Here is a 16,518-nt window from a genome sequence, read left to right as displayed (position 1 = left end):
TCGTGGGAGGCTTCGGCCGTGGCTAGTTACCACCCTACCGGCAAAGCCGGGCCGTCAAGCGATCTGGTACGATGTCGTACAGAAACCAAATGCGTATGGGTTAAATGAAAACTGCTCTAACTCTTCCAGGTTTGCTCGCTTCCATCTTAGACTGCATCATCACTTACCACCAGGTGAGATTGCAGTCAAGGGCTAATTTGTATCTGAATAAAAATACAAGCGTAGGTTGAGCTAGTAAACATAAACTCTACAACGCAGAGCTTTTTATTTATATCATGTAGAGTTTACAACGTATAGCCCTTACAATTTAACAACTCTTTACTAGCTAATTAATTCAGTGCAACCACTGTTTTAATTACTTTAATAGTTTAATCATAACCGAGATCAGATAGCACTAAACGTTTCTCACCACAAAAACGTTGCTTCCGCCGTCCATCCGCCTGATACTAACTTGATACGTTGACAGCGGCTTTCCCGCGCGCAATATGTCATGTTTTTTTTTCCAGAGGGGTTGAGACTACGAACACAAGATACAAACAGCCAATTAACGTAGGGGCGGACGACTGCACTTAACTGATAGTCATTTAGTCACCAACACTACCCTGCAAGGGTGAAAGGCTCGTCCGAAAATGGGCTCGAAAATCATATGTTGCCATCGCGCATGTGTCCGTTTAATTTAATTAGTGGAAAATTTATTTTGTGTTACTGTGATTTTGTGATGTGTTTCAATATATTTATTGTTCGCAATAATTGGATTATTTTGGATTTTTTCTTGAAAAAGGTGAGTTAACATTTATTTGATTAACAAATTATAATCAAACAATAGGCAAGGTGTGTGCGCGAGTTCGAAATCAATAAATGACAATGACTACGATACGATAGGATGCCATTGCTAAAATAAAATTAAAATAGGTAAGTTTTAAGAATTTAGGTACAAATCAAAAATATTAAGTAGGTATCCTAGAGTCAAAACACTGTAAACGGGCAAGGTGCTTAGAAGGCTGGATGCGTTACCTCACTGAATATCCAGACTTATAGGTAGAATTACTTACCTACTCTAAAAAAAAAGATTCCGATGAATTGAGAACCGCCTTCTTTTTTTGAAGTCGGTTAAAAAGGACTTACCTACTGGTCCAAACTGCCAGCTTTAGAAATTGAGTGTAATGTCTAAAAATTCAGCGCAAAATTAGGAAATTAGGTTTCTACGGGATTTAAAATAATAATAGATCTACGTACCTATATTATGTGCGTACCTTGTACCAAAAGTATACAAGTTTTAGCAAATAGGTACGTGTACCTACTAGGTTGCAGAAATTGGGTAGCAAATACTTAAGTACCACAAGAAAATATTATGGCCTAAAATCGAAAAACTTGTAAAGTTAACAAGTTTTAGCAAGGTAGGTCCTACTGGGTAGGTACTTACTTAGTTGAAAAATTGGGTAGCAAAATAGTAGTGCTGAAAATAATAGATATGGTCCCACATAGAAAAGTAAATTACTCAAATAAATAATTACCTAAAAACCTTAATCTACGTGAATGAAGTTGCGTGCAACATTTTGATAACCGACTTCAAAAAAAGGAGGAGGTTCTCAATTAGGTGGTAGTTATATTTTTTGTTTTTTTGTATGTTTGTTCCGCGATTATTCCACCAAATATAAACCGATTTTGAAATTTTTTTTTGGTTTGGTAGGTGATACTTCCGAGATAATTTTAGTTTGATGAATATCAGCTGATCTTCGGAGATCAGAAAGAACAGAACTCCTCAACAGATGACAACCTCTGTCGGATGAGGCTAGGGCACTGTTACGGCTGTACAAGAAGGCCTTATGCAAATAAGTGGTTAGGTATATAATGTAGCCTTACGGAGTGACATTTTCCAAATGGAAAAAACTCAAAAAATCAAGATTTAAAAAAAAAAAACTCCTCAACAGATAAGAGTAGGTAAGTAAATTGCTCGCGGTCGGTGTAAAATGACTTAGTAAACAGTAGGTTTTTAACCAGATAGGAGAGTGGAGCCACTAAAAGTTGTGAAATTAAAAAAAATCTAAAGAAAAATACAAACCGACTTCAATAACCACAAACACTAAAAGTTTTATTTAATTTCACAACTTTTAGTGGCCCCGCTGTATTAAAATGTGCTATGTACCTACCTACCTACCTGGTTAAAAACCTACTGTTTAGTACTAATATAAGCTTTACACCGATCGCGAGCAATTTACTCTCATCCATTGAGGAGTTAGCCGTTCTCTATCTCCGATGAATACATCAAACTAAAATGCGACTACCTCGGAAGTACAACCTACCAAACGAAAAAATGAACAAAATCGGTTCATATTATTGACAGAGTAATCGCGTAGCAAAAAAAACGAGCCCTTTTGTCCATAGGTGTTATGAGATCATTTGACAGCATTTGACCTCCTCTACAAACTCTCAGAGACCGTAACGTTTTACTGGTTGGCTATCCTTTAGGATGCCAATACAATCACCATCACCTTCCACTCATCGTTGGCCCACTACTGAGTACGGGTTTCCTCTTATAAAGAGAAGACTTAGTTCATAATATTTCTCCATGCTAGCCAAATGCAGATTGGCAGACTTTACACACCTTCGAAAATAGTATGGAGAACTCTCAGGCATGCAGGTTTTCTCTTACTCTTATACGTAAGCAGCAAAGTAACAACCTAAGTACTTACCAACCTACTAACATCCTACTAAGCAAAAATCAGTTCCAATTCAGTTAGATTAAAGATAACAAATGACTACGTAACAAGGTTACATATACCTAGTCGCAAAGGGATTATTAAGCCATATTAATCTACCCAGTTATTTACATAGACCATTCAGTTCAGACCATATAGACTATAGACCATATAGACCTATAGACCATACTTCCATACTAATATTATAAAATGCGAAAGTGTGTGTGTGTGCTACCTTTTCACGATCCAACAGTTTAACCGATTCTGACAAAATTTGGTACAGGGTTAGCTTATATCCCGGGGACGGACATAGGCTACTTTTTATCCCGGAAAATCAAAGAGTTCCCACGGGATTCCCAAAAATCCATCCGTTTAACCGATTTGTATTGGTACCGAGGTAGCTTGCGTCCTTGTAATTGACATAGGCAACTTTTTATCCCGGAAAATCAAACAGTTCCAACGGAACGGAAAAACCTAAATCCACGCGGACGAAGTCGCGGGCATCCTCTGGTCACAAAAAAATTACAAATTGTTCGCATATACAATAATATTAAATGTTACCTATACCTAGGTACTTACGTTAAAAATCACGAAGCTTTCCAAGATCAAAATAGGATAGTACAATGAGGTCTGCGTTATGCAGTAAACAGCCATCTTACATATGAAGAGGTCATTTTTAATTTTGCGTACTTTTGCGCAAATGATTATTATCAGACCTCAGAATAATAATGACCTCAGGCGCAGCGGTAAGATTTTGTATTCGATTCTCGGCTAATCCGGTCTAATAAAGAACGTTTACAAATGGTTCAGGTGGCAAGTCAAATCTAGAGGTGTAGAGTTCAGCTGAGACTGTAAAGTGTAAAGTGGTACCTAGGTAGGTAGGTACCCACCCACTAACTAAGCGATAAAAAGAACTTCTAGGCACTGCACTATCGTGCTAAGTATGTAGGTATAATAATAAATAAATAAATAAAATATTATTATCAGACTTACCTTTTTTTTTATTCGGATACAAGTTAGCCTTTGACTGCAATCTTATCTGGTGGTAAGTGATGATGCAGTCTAAGTTGGAAGCGGGCTAACCTGGAAGGGGTATGGTAGTTTTCATTAAAAACCCATACCCCTTTGGTTTCTACACGGCATCGTACCGGAACGCTAAATCGCTTGGCTGCACGGCTTTGCCGGTAGGGTGGTAACTAGCCACGGCCGAAGCCTCCCTCCACACCAGACCAGCAATTTAGAAATTATAAAATTCCAAACCCTGCCGAGAATCGAATCCCGGACATCCCAGTAATAAGACCAGAGTGCCTATCACTGCGCCAGGGAAGCCGTTAAATAACTACCTACTCATAATAACGTGATTTGGTCTGTCAGAATGCGCTTCTCCAGCCCTAGGGTAAAATTGTGGCCTGTGACCTATTTTATATGATCACTAGCTTGTGCCCACGGCTTCGTCCGCATGGACAACATAACAAACCCCTGTATTTTTGCCCCTTAGGGACTGAATTTTTCAAAATCCTCTCTTAGTGGAGATGTCTACGTCATAATACTTAAGTATGTAGCAATCTGTATGCCAGATTTCAGCCCGATCCATCCAGTTACAGTTTTCTTGTCAGTCAGTCAGCTTTTACTTTTGTATACTTAATACTAGCTGATGCCTGCGACTTCGTTCGCGTGGATTTAGGTTTATAAAAATCCATTGGGAACTCATTGATTTTCGGGATAAAAGTAAGTAGCCTATGTTACTCTCCGTCCTTTCAACATTTCTGTGCCAAAAATAGAGTCAATAATTGGTTGCTTACAAACAAACATACTTTCGCATTTATCATATTAGTATTGACTATTGATATAGATTTAACCTATCATTTCTTCCTATTAGACTACAGCTAAAGTAATCGAGTGAACAAGTTGCAATTGAATAAAGTTAAAAACACAACTGCCCTGCCAAAAAGTAAACTAAAGAGTACAGAATTCACATTTGAAAAAGGAACCATACAGCCGCCATATTGAACTTTTTCAAAAAATTTACAGCCAGTGTCAGTCGGGATAATGTACGAATTCTAACGAAACCTCATACATCTGTTCAGGCATTTAGAAGTTATGGTGGAATAAAGAAATTCACCATGAACCCTGAAAAAACACTCCTTTTTTTGTGAAGTCGTGTAAAAATGAAAAAAGTTTTTTTTTTCTCTCGTCTGGAGAAAAAGTTTTGGCAGTCTGCATAAAGCGGTCCCACTAAAATAGGTGTGGCTTCCCCATCCCATTGCAGGGATGGCCAAGCGTCGGAAGCTGTGATCCCGCCCCTGCGCGGCGCCCTGCGCCATGGACTGCTACGTGCCCAACAACCCGCAGTTCCTGGGCTGCTGCCACGCGCTGTGCTGCGACCCGCTGCAGCCGTGCCACTGCGACGCGCTGCGCGACCTGCCCGACGACTGCTGTCAGGTAACTACCAACTTCACGCTATAAATCATGATAAAACCCTCAGAGGTTTCATTAAACTACGCTAGTACTAGCGTTTTCCCTTTGGCATCATCGGAAACTGTGAGGTGCCCCTGCACTGTGAATACGGTGCTCCACAACCCATATTTCCTGGTAGGCAACTATACAGCGGTTTGCGAGCCATTGCAGCCGTGTGACTGCGATGCGCTGCGCGACCTGCCCGAGGACTGCTGTCAGGTAACTACCAACTTCACGTTATAAATCACCATGAAAACCTCTGAGTTTCGGATCGTCGGATGCTGTGAACTGTCCCTGCACCGTGAAAACGGTGCTCCACAACCAGCAGCTCCTGGTCTGCAACTGTTAGGTATACCTACTGCGACCCTCTGCAGCCGTGTGACTGCAACGCGCTGCGCGACCTGCCCGAGGACTGCTGTCAGGTAATTACACACTTCACGCTATAAATCATGATATAAAACTCCGAGTTTCGGATCATTGGAAGCTGTGAGCTGACCCTGCACTATGGATACGGTGCTCCACAACCCGCAGTTCAAATGCTAGATAGTCTGCGACCCGCTGCAACCGTGCGACTGCTACACGTTGGGTGACTTGCAGGAGGACTGCTGTCAGGTAACTTAAGTAGTTATGAAGAGCTCTGATATTTAGCCAAACTGTGCTCAAAGTGCCGTTTCGCATTTGTAACAGACTCCAAGAGGACTATCTCAGGTCATTTTCTCAAAACCATCCTGAACATGCTAAGCGTTGGAAGCTGTGATCCTAGTGATGCTATATAGTTCCTGAGCTGCTGCCACGCACTGTGCTGCGACGCGCTGCGGCCGTGCGACTGCGACGCGCTGCGCGACCTGCCAGAGGACTGCTGTCAGGTAACTACCCACTTCACGTTATAAATCATAATGAAAACATCTGAGGTTTAAACTGCGCTAGTAACAGCGTTTGATCACCCGGAAAATAATGTCAGGTAACTTGCAATTAATGTGGCCAATCGTCGGAAGCTGTGAGCTGCCCCTACTCTGTGGATACAGTGCTCCATAACCCGCAATTGCTGGTCTGCAACCGCTGTGCTAGAACCCGCTGAAGTCATACGACTGCTACGCGTTGATCTGCCAGAGAACGGTTAGCATGAGATAAAAACCCAGAATTTTAGCCCAACTCTTTCTTAGTGCTCCCCAATGCTCGTAATGGACACAAGTTCTCTACTCCAAGTTTCCACAGATTGTAATAACCTTTAGTAGGAACTCCAGGTAAAGTCCGTCGCTCGCGATGTGGGGGTTGGGCGATATGAACGAGCCCAGCTGGTCTGCCGAGGACATAATTGGCTCCTTCTCCTTACCACCACTCGAGCTGTCTCTATTGCTCGTTGTTCAATTCAGTTTCAACTTGGCAATCTAATTGATGTCCTGGTTGCTTTGTACAAATTGTTTTCAACCCATTTTAACCTTAGGGATTGTTTCACGAAAAACTCTGTCTTAGCGCTCCCCAATGCCCACGATCGAACGAGTTCTCTATTTACAAGTTTTCATCCATACTAATATTTTAAGTATAAATGTGAAAGTGTCTGTCTGTCTGTCTGCTACCTTTTCACGGCCCAACAGTTAAACCGATTCTGACGAAATTTGGTACAGGGTTAGCTTATATCCCGGGGACGGATAAAGGCTACTTTTTTCCCGAAATATCAAAGAGTTCCCACGGGATTCCCAAAAACCCATCCGCTTAACCGATTTGTATGAAATTTTGTACAAGAGGTACTTAGCTTTCGTCTCTGTAATTGACATAGGCAACTTTTTATCCCGGAAAATCAAACAGTTCCCACGGGATCTTAAAAAACCTAAATCCACGCGGACGAAGTCGCAGGCATCCTCTAGTAGGTTATATTTACCCTTTAGTAGGAACTCTAGGTAAGTTTCATAGGTTCAGGTTGCCGAAACTCAAGATCTAAAGCCACGTACATTTTCGCAGCAAGAAGCCGAGAACTGCTGCCCGGAGAATGAAGAGGAGCTCAACGCACTGAGCGAGTCCATCGCTCCGTGCGATGTGGGGCTGGGCGATGTGAACGAGCCGAGCTGGCCTGCCGAGGACATGGGCTCCTTCTCCTTACCACCACTCGAGCTGGATCCCTTGCCGTCACTGTTCCCGTTCTCGCCGTGTTCTGGTTACAAGTAAGTTTTTTGCGATTTCTTTTTAAATTCTTATTTAGAGAGCTGGATCATTAATGCGACCATGTGGCTCTCGCAGGTCTAGACTATATTATTATGTAATACTTAAAACTATGTTCCCTAATAATTAAAACGTAATTTTCTATTTTGCCATGTAAAATGGTGGTGGTTGGTTGTATATACTTAGGTAGAGAGGCGAAAAAGTCGGCTTTTAAATACTGTTCTTTTTAATACCCAACCCAAAAAGAGGGGTGTTATAAGATTGACGTGTGTATCTGTGTATCTGTGTGTCTGTGTATCTGTGTATCTGTCTGTGGCATCGTAGCTCCTAAACCAATGAACCGATTTTAATTTTGTTTTTTTTTTTGTTTGAAAGGTGGCTTGATTGAGAGTGTTCTTAGCTATAATCCAAGAAAAACTGTTCTGCCGTTTGAAAGTTATCAGCTCTTTTCTAGTTACTGTAACCTTCACTTGTCGGGGGTGTTATAAATTTTTAATTTACACTTGTAACATCTATACTTAATATTAATAAATAAAATTGGAGTGTCTGTCTGTAATTTCGAAATAACTACCGCATATTAAGGTCATATGGTTATTTGAACGATACTGTAACTGAATCACACGTTTTTTAAATTTTTGTCTGTCTGTCTGTCTGTCTGTCTGTCTGTCTGTCTGTCTGTCTGTTTGAAAAGGCTAATCTTGGGAACGGCTGAACCGATTTTGACGGGATTTTCACAGACAAGTAGAGAATTGACCAGGGAGTAACATAGGCTACTTTTATAACCGACTTTCAAAAAGGGAGTTGTGTTTTTCTACCTATGTACACCGAAATCTCCGAGATTTCTGAACCGATTTGCGTCATTTCTTTTTTAATCGATAGAGGAACTTTGCGACATTGTTTCATAAAAAAATTGGAGTCCAACTCCTCAATCCTGATGCTGCAGGGGATCTGACCAATCCACGCGGGCGAAGCTGCGGGCATCAGCTAGTTTCTAATGAAGTAGGTAGGTAGCTTAACCGACTTTATAAAAAACGTAAAAGTATTCGTGGTAATAAATAAAAAATTATAATACTTAGTAGAGTCTGCGACGAAGTTAGATTTGCAATTTGCATCCGTCTATACATACCTAGTCGCTTACACTGCACTCTGCAGCACTGGCGCGGCGGAAGCAAAGTGCAAACCTAGCTTTGTCGCTGTTTGAACTAACTTAGAAGTAACAGGTAGTAAGTAGATAGAGGTACCTAGGAGTAGAGATCAGTATCATGATTCGATTGTTGTTCTACGAAAGATGTTTGTTTAACAAAAAAGATTCCGACGAATTGGGAACCTCCTCCTTTTTTGGAAGTCGGTTACAAAGTTCCGGTAAGGTTCCGATTCCCGTTCTTTGTACCTACCTTTTCAAATATTCAGATTCAGTTTTTAGGGTTCCGTACCCAAAGGGTGCCAACGGGGCCCTAAGTATTACTAAAATTGTGCTGTCCGTCCGTCCCTCCGTCCGTCTGTCAGTCAGCGGGCTGTATCTCGTGAACCATAATAGGTAGAGACCTGTCACAGAATGTGTATAGTTAGGTATATTTCAATTGTCGCTGTAACAACATAATACTAAAAATTTCAAAATTACCGCCATGAACATTAAAAAAAAATTGTACGATGGTAAGGAACCCTTCCTGTAGTCGCAGTTAACCGATTTTTTCTTTTCTATTACCTATTCATCTACACAAATTCTCTAGGTTTTCATCTCACTGTTCTGCCAAAATAACACCCTGTATAAGTTTAGATTGCAATAGAAAATGGCTTCCCAATTTTCAGCTCCGATATTCCTTTCAGCAGAAACAACGGGGGGGAATGCCGGGAGCGGGGCGGGGGGGAGGCGGCGGACGTCCTCCTCTCGCTGAAACACGCCGTCGTCCATGGAGACTGCGCGTCAGAAACTGTGCACCCGCAGGTATCTCTCTCACACCCAATAGTATACCTACGCGAGCGAAAGAGACAAACATAGGTTTAGTTACCCTATTGTTTAGTTGCTTGGGTAGATTGGGGTGAATCGGTAGCTTAGGGGTGGTTATGAAATACTTGTAATTAATATTGGGGATTACTGCGTATTCTATAGGAATACCTACTTATGAATTTGATACATTTCGTCATGTTTGTTTTATTAAAACATAATTTTCCTATTTGATTTCAGCTATCCGAAATTAGGTTATTGAATATAGGTAAATCATTGCAGCTTCTTGAATTTGCCGACTTATTTTTATGAAAAACCAAAGTTTATTTATATTTTATAACTTATTTTTATGAAAAACCTATTTAGCTAGAGATCTAAATTTCGTACAAAAACCATTTTAATATGCAGATAATATACTTACCTAAATAGGTAAAGTAAATTTTATCCATATTTTAGATTTTTTGTAGTATAGATTACATAGACCGTATAATTTTGAGTATAAGTAGGTACCTACTTTAGCGTTTATTGCTAATGTGGCTTCTGTAATGCAACTTCGGCAATGGTTTGGAAAGATCACCAGATCATTTTTTAAGCGGCTCCAAAGTTAAAATTGCCCTAATAACAATTCACTAACAATATACCTACTACGTAACCACGTACGTAGGTCTCATTCGGATGTAACTAAGTATGTATAATATACTAACGATTCTTTTTACCTGACTACGGCAAAGTCAAAAGGAAGGGTTATGATTTTTGCAGTCTATGTACCTACTTATGTAGGATTTTATTAGATTCTGTGTGTTCCGTAGCGCCTATATTACTGACCCGATTTTGATGAATGAGGTGTCAATTGATTTGTTGTCGTTCTAGGTTACAGTGCGCTTGCCTAGAAGATGACTATTTATTCTTGCCTATGCTATGCCTTGAAGGAATTCACTCTCTATAAAGAACTCTCCCCTAAAGAAGAAGTTTTATCATCATCTTTGTCCAGATGGTGGTGAACAGCGGTGGAGGGTACCCGTACTACGAGCACTACGGCGGCGCGCCCCTCTTCCCCACCATGAGCGTCAACGTCTCCATGAACATGACCATGCACGGATGTCCGCCTGATCAGCTCTGCTCACAAGTAAGCCAACGTAAAACCTGACAGGAACATATTTGATAAGGGAAAATGTGAAACAGTTGTGCATTGAATGGCCTGAGCAGCAGCAGTGTGGGCCTCGAGGTTATTATATCAGTCTAGGTGTGCATTTCTTAGTTGTTTCTTCCTCTTTTCTTTCTCCATTCTGCCGTGAGAGCTCGCTCTCCAATAAAGCCAACATAGATAAAACAGATTATATGGCACCTTAACTTTTTGAATGAAGCATTTTAAAAATAGGTATTTCAAAAATTCTTTTATGCCAGTTGCGAAAGTTATAATTAAAAAAAATCTTCACGCCTTTATGGTTGAACGATAAATGATTTTCATTGAACCTATTAGTAATTATATGAGAAGCAATTTAATGTCCTAAAACTTTTTGTCCTAGGTCCAATGGAATCAAAACGCAGCTACCCCCTCAGTAAACGTCGTCTATCCCCAAACACAAAACGTCATTCCCACATCTTACCCAGCTGCCACTTACTCCTTCACAGCAGATTTTCGACCGCCAAACCAATCAGACCCCTTAATAACCGCAACTTCCACTTTCAAACCTTTACAGTTACAAAATGCCCAAAAGCAAAACCCAAACTATTTGTTCCAACAAAAGCCAAACTTCTCGAGTCAGAAAAACTTAGGTCCGATGTTAAAAAGATCACCCTCGAAAATGTATATGCAAGAACAGAAAGACCAGATGGGGAACGGATACATATTGAATCACCAGGGGCAAATGCATCAGGATTTTGGATATTCTGCTTGCGTTAATGCGTCGGGAAAAGTGCAAGTGAGTATATTAAGTACCTACCTTAAAAAATTCATGCTTCAGATCTTAGAAAACTTTACTAACAATTAATATTAATAAATTCAATGAAGTTTCTGATACTTTTTCCGCTCTTTTCACGAATAAACTCTTTTTAAAATAGAAGTGAGACCGCTTGGAGTGAAAAAACCTTCGGCACCGGCCCCCTAATAAGTAGGTACATCTAATGAGGCTTAATAATCACTCTTTCCATTGACAGAAAAGGACTTTTCACGACATGACTAAGCCAATACTTAGAGGTTTAGTAATACTTCAATCGACGCAGTAAAATGAAATACGATTTTCTTTTAAACTCTGCAATTTTTCAACCAGGTCGGAGCTCTAAGTGGTTGTTCAGAAGACGACGAACAAAAGCCTAACCTTTGTCGGATATGTGGTAAAACTTACGCCAGGCCCAGCACTCTGAAAACTCACCTTCGAACGCATTCAGGGGAACGACCCTACAGATGTGGCGACTGCAATAAAAGCTTTTCCCAAGCTGCCAACCTTACGGCTCATGTTAGAACACATACGGGACAAAAACCTTTTAGGTAAGTAGCTTACTGAAAATTTTTTACGATCTCTATTTCGAGATGCTGTGAAGAAGAAATGCATTCGGTACCAATCTTAGAAAGTAAAATGCTCCAATGGCTGCTTTTAAAGTTTTATAATCGCGGCTTATTTGTTTTTAGACTCCAATGTAGGAGAAAGTACCTACAGGAAAACTAAGTTTTAATTTTTCTACATAAGAATATCATGAGCGCGTTACGTTACGACACGATACTTACAATACCTAGAGTTAAAACTTACGAATGAATATACTACCAAACGAAAATAAATCATTAGTAGCAGTGAGATACTTAGGTAATACGCTTGTACTGAAATTGTTTAATTTTTCTCTTGCTGTACTGACTTTCCCTATATCACCCTATAATAATTTGACGATAATAAAATTTATAATGCAGGTTCCACACCATCGTGTCTAATAAATTATTGTCCAATTATAAATTTTACAGGGCTCTCTCCGTCACTTCCATACAATCGTAGTTCCAATTTCATTTGAATATTAAGCAACCAAAGACCATGTGCACACATATTCTAGAAACTAATATCTGTGCCTGTGGTGTTTTAGATTTTTCTAAAAATATGTAGTTTTAAAATTACAGGGGCTCAATGATTTGTATGTGAATTTTTAAGACCGCGTAACTTTGAAATCGAATATTTTAACAGAACGACGGGTAACGCTCCAAGACTTGTTGTCCAAAGGATTTATAATTAGCCGATTGGATCAAGCCATCATACAAAGAGGAAAATTGATTGATGTTTGTGAAGTTACATTTTACGCGACTTTGTCCGTCTGGATTAAGGACTTTAAAAATCCTGTGAGGAATCTTCGGATTTAACGGGATAAATAGTAGCCTATGTCTCCAGTTTTTAAACTATGCGCATTCAAAAAATCACGTCGATCCGTTGCTCCGTTGTGACGTGATTGAAGGACAAACCGATAAATAAACACACTTTCACATTAAAAAAAAAAAAGAATATTAGTCATTTTTTAATCATGACTAACATTCCCCTTTCCCCTCCAACTAAGCGTTAAGCTTGTGCTAGGAGTGGGTACGACAATAGTGCAACGGGTGGGGTTTGAACCTGCAACCTTTCGGTTTTCAGTCCGCTCCTATAACCGTTGAGCTTTTGAGGCTACAAACTTTCACAAACTTTCACATTTATTATGGGTAGTGTTAGGTAGCGATGTTTATAATTTCAGGCGGTGCCAGGTCCAACGTCCAATCAGGAATGTCTCGTTTGATTTTGAATTTAACTTTCGCAGGTGCCCAATATGCGATCGTCGGTTTAGTCAAAGCTCCAGCGTGACGACGCACATGAGAACACATTCTGGAGAACGACCTTACCAGTGAGTCGATTTTTTTATTATCAGTAACTTATTTGCTGATTGTTGCTGATACCCGCGACTCTTTCACGTGGATATAGGTTTTTTAAAATCCCGTAGGAACTTTTTAACTTTCCGGGATAAAAGTAGTATATGTGTTAATCCAGGGTATACTCTATCTCCATTCTAAATTTCAGCCAAATCCGTCCAGTAGTTTTTGCGTGAAAGAGTAACAAACATACATACAAACTTTCGCCTTTATAATATTAGTGTGGTAGTCGTAGTGTAATTTGTAATCAAGATGGTTTATAAAGGCGTAATTAGATCGCTAGCAAAAACTTAGCACTATATTGTAGTAACTAAAAAGTAAAAACAAACCTATACTAATACCCATTTGCCTTATTGTTTTAGTGATTTACTAAGTTTTTTCGGACAAACCCGCAATGTATAGCTAAAGCGGCGGTAGGTATCTATCTACGCATTTTCGTTGACCTCTAGCGTCAGTCAGTCAGATGTCTTATTTGCAATAAATTGCGAACTGATTGCGATTTTTTTTAAAGTTAAGTACATAATACTTAATCTAGTGGGTGGGTAGGGAAAATGTGCAGCTTAGAGAGCCCTATATATTAACTTTTCTCCGTAGATAGAGTATAGTTTTCGTGTCTATGATGTCATTTTGTAACGATTGCGGACTACAATCTTGAAGTGGTCGGTAGTACAAAGAATAAACACTTAGAACATTTTGTCGTAAATTTTTTTAATTGTTTTAGATGTCGTTCTTGCAAAAAGGCATTCTCCGACAGCTCAACGTTGACCAAACATTTACGAATACATTCCGGCGAAAAACCTTACCAATGTAAACTGTGTTTACTCAGGTTGGTAGCTTTTTTAACCCTCGACCCAAAAAGTGGTGTATACATATAAGTTTAACGTGTGTATCTGTCTGTGGCATCGTAGCTCCTAAACTAATGAACCGATTTTAATTTAGTTTTTTTTGTTTGAAAGGTGGCTTGATCGAGAGTGTTCTTAGCTATAATCCAAGACAATCGGTTCAGCCGTTTGCAAGTTATCAGCTCTTTTCTAGTTACTGTAACCTTCACTTGTGGGGGGTGTTATAAATTATTTACACTTTTTTACTCTCATTTTGTGTAGGTACACCAATCACGCCCCATCCCTACAGTTACTTAATCGAGCGCCTGATTAAATTTAATAGCAAAGTTTAATTGTGAAATTGCTCTTTAGCTTACTAGGCGCCTCAGTATATCGATTTCATTCCTATGTATTTTCGTAAAGCATTTTATAATAATAATTAACAATTTAATAACAGCTGTGCCGATCGGTGCCAATCAAGTGCCATTACAGTTAAGTAGTTAGACACAAATGTCCTAACAGACCGACAAGTAGGGATATTTTTTGCCCTAGAGAACATAGTAGATAGATATGTAAAGGACAGTAGGTACTACTCAGATCGACTAACTTAAAAGAAATTTCTAAATATGGGTTTGAAACCTGCCGGTTCTGCAATTTTTGATATTAAATTAAAAAATATTTAGAAATTTCTTTGAAGTGAGGATAAAACACTATCATATTTGAAATATCCAAGCCATTAATTATCATAAAATTTAATTATATTAATTTTCTCCCACAGGTTCTCTCAATCGGGCAACTTAAACAGGCACATGCGAGTGCATGGCAACATGGCGGGCGGCATGCTCGCCTGACATTTGTAGTGTTGCGCCATGCGCTTTTGAACTAAATCTTGTGAACATACTCGTAAAGCCATAGGGTCGTCATCACTTCAACCGAACCACGGCATAGGTCTCTCGCACAGATCACAAAAGACGATCTAGTACCGCTTGTACCGATCTAGTTCCGCAGATTGCGGAATCTAGGGAGTCACTTCAAAATTTGAGATCATCCATCTACCTAGTAGGGGATCCAAGCAGAGCTTTTGATGGACCAACTATCTTACTTGGGCCCACCAACCTCTCGGTTGTATCAGCCGAATCGCGTAAAGAACCGTCGGTATATTGTGCTCTTACCTCTTAGAATCGCCTTTTTGATTCCCTATGCCGATGCGGGGTCGCCATTCAAACTAAGCATTCGAATAATTTGGGATGTCCAACGTGGATCATGTCTTCTTGCAAAGAATAGATAGGAAATTAAGAAGCTGACTAGCAATCTTCGCGAGTTAAAGAAACTAGCATGTTTAACTTAGGTAGGTATCACATGATAGTTTGATATGGCAAGATAAGATATAGAAGAACAATGGACATCGTATATTTACCTACCGCAACATGGTAGTGTCATACAGGTACCTACGAGTACTTCAAAAGTAGGAACGACATTTTTCCTCATTTTTCGTAAAACAGGAGCTGAAAATTTCAAATTTAACGAACTATATTTATATCTAATATTAGTGTTATGTAAATAATGTGATTTAAAAGTTAGTTTTTTGTAAATATTTAGTTTTAAATGTAACTATTTATTACATCATTCTAGTCACCTGCAAGTTTGAATTTTAGCTTAGCGCGCTGTTTCTGATATTAATAATAAATAACTCCAAATTAATTAACGTACCATGTATTTGACTAAAGAAATCAAGCTGTCTTTTTTCAGCAGATAATAATAGAAAAAAAAAAACAATAGCAAAGTTTTTTCAGTTTTTGTACCTACTTAACTCAAATTGAACCAATACGCATTGTTCTAAGGCCGCGATCACATCTTTAAGATTTTACTCAATTAAATATTGCACCTTTATTAAACTTGCTAAAGTAAAATTGATGAAAAAAGAAATTTTCTCAAATGAAATCAACACTGTACCTAAATATCTACTAATATTTGAACTATGAATAAAACCCTCTAAAGCAAGCATTTTTGTATCCGTTTAGTCTAATCTTATAATGTATCTTAATAATATAAAATTAGGTAGGTACCTACCTACAAAAGTGATTGAACTCTGAGAAATTAAGCTAAACATAATCAAGTTATATTCAGTATTATAGAATTAGTAAAATGTTTATATATATTGTAAAATACCACTTACAAATCTATAAATTATAAATGAAATAAATAATTATGTACACATAAATAGTATTTTATTGCAACTGTATAACCTGACTGTTCCTCGAACTACGAAATTCAAGGAACTTATACGTCTTGACGGGTATAATATGGTAGGTATAATATGTATTATATACTCTTTGGGCCCGCAACATGGTCCATGGGTGCTCTAGTGGCAAGATATTTTGAATGAAGCTTTTTTTTTTAATTTATTTAGGTACTCATATTAATTCTACAAGGTTCTTAACATTACTAACTCGCCAAACTGGTGGGCTAGTTTGTTGGCCCAGTGCAGCTGTTCACATTCATTTAGAAATAATTAATTAACTAACTAAACACGAAATGGGACCGAGGTTATAAATTTTAAAG

General features: G+C 39.0%; 1 protein-coding gene across 1 annotated transcript; it reads left to right on the top strand.

Moving 5' to 3' along the window:
- Positions 1-422: 422 nt before the first annotated feature.
- LOC123877885 (protein glass-like) lies at positions 423-16,127 on the top strand. Its single transcript, XM_045924832.1, has 10 exons — positions 423-781; positions 4,969-5,141; positions 7,116-7,315; positions 9,141-9,258; positions 10,250-10,384; positions 10,785-11,180; positions 11,529-11,746; positions 13,027-13,110; positions 13,857-13,961; positions 14,735-16,127. Exons 2-10 carry the CDS (start codon positions 5,022-5,024, stop codon positions 14,805-14,807), a joined length of 1,449 nt encoding a protein of 482 aa, XP_045780788.1. The 5' UTR covers positions 423-781; positions 4,969-5,021; the 3' UTR covers positions 14,808-16,127.
- Positions 16,128-16,518: the final 391 nt, after the last annotated feature.

The sequence above is a fragment of the Maniola jurtina genome, chromosome 24, assembly GCF_905333055.1.
Source record: "Maniola jurtina chromosome 24, ilManJurt1.1, whole genome shotgun sequence".
Lineage (NCBI taxonomy): Eukaryota > Metazoa > Arthropoda > Insecta > Lepidoptera > Nymphalidae > Maniola > Maniola jurtina.
This window is presented reverse-complemented; position numbering and strand designations above follow the sequence as displayed.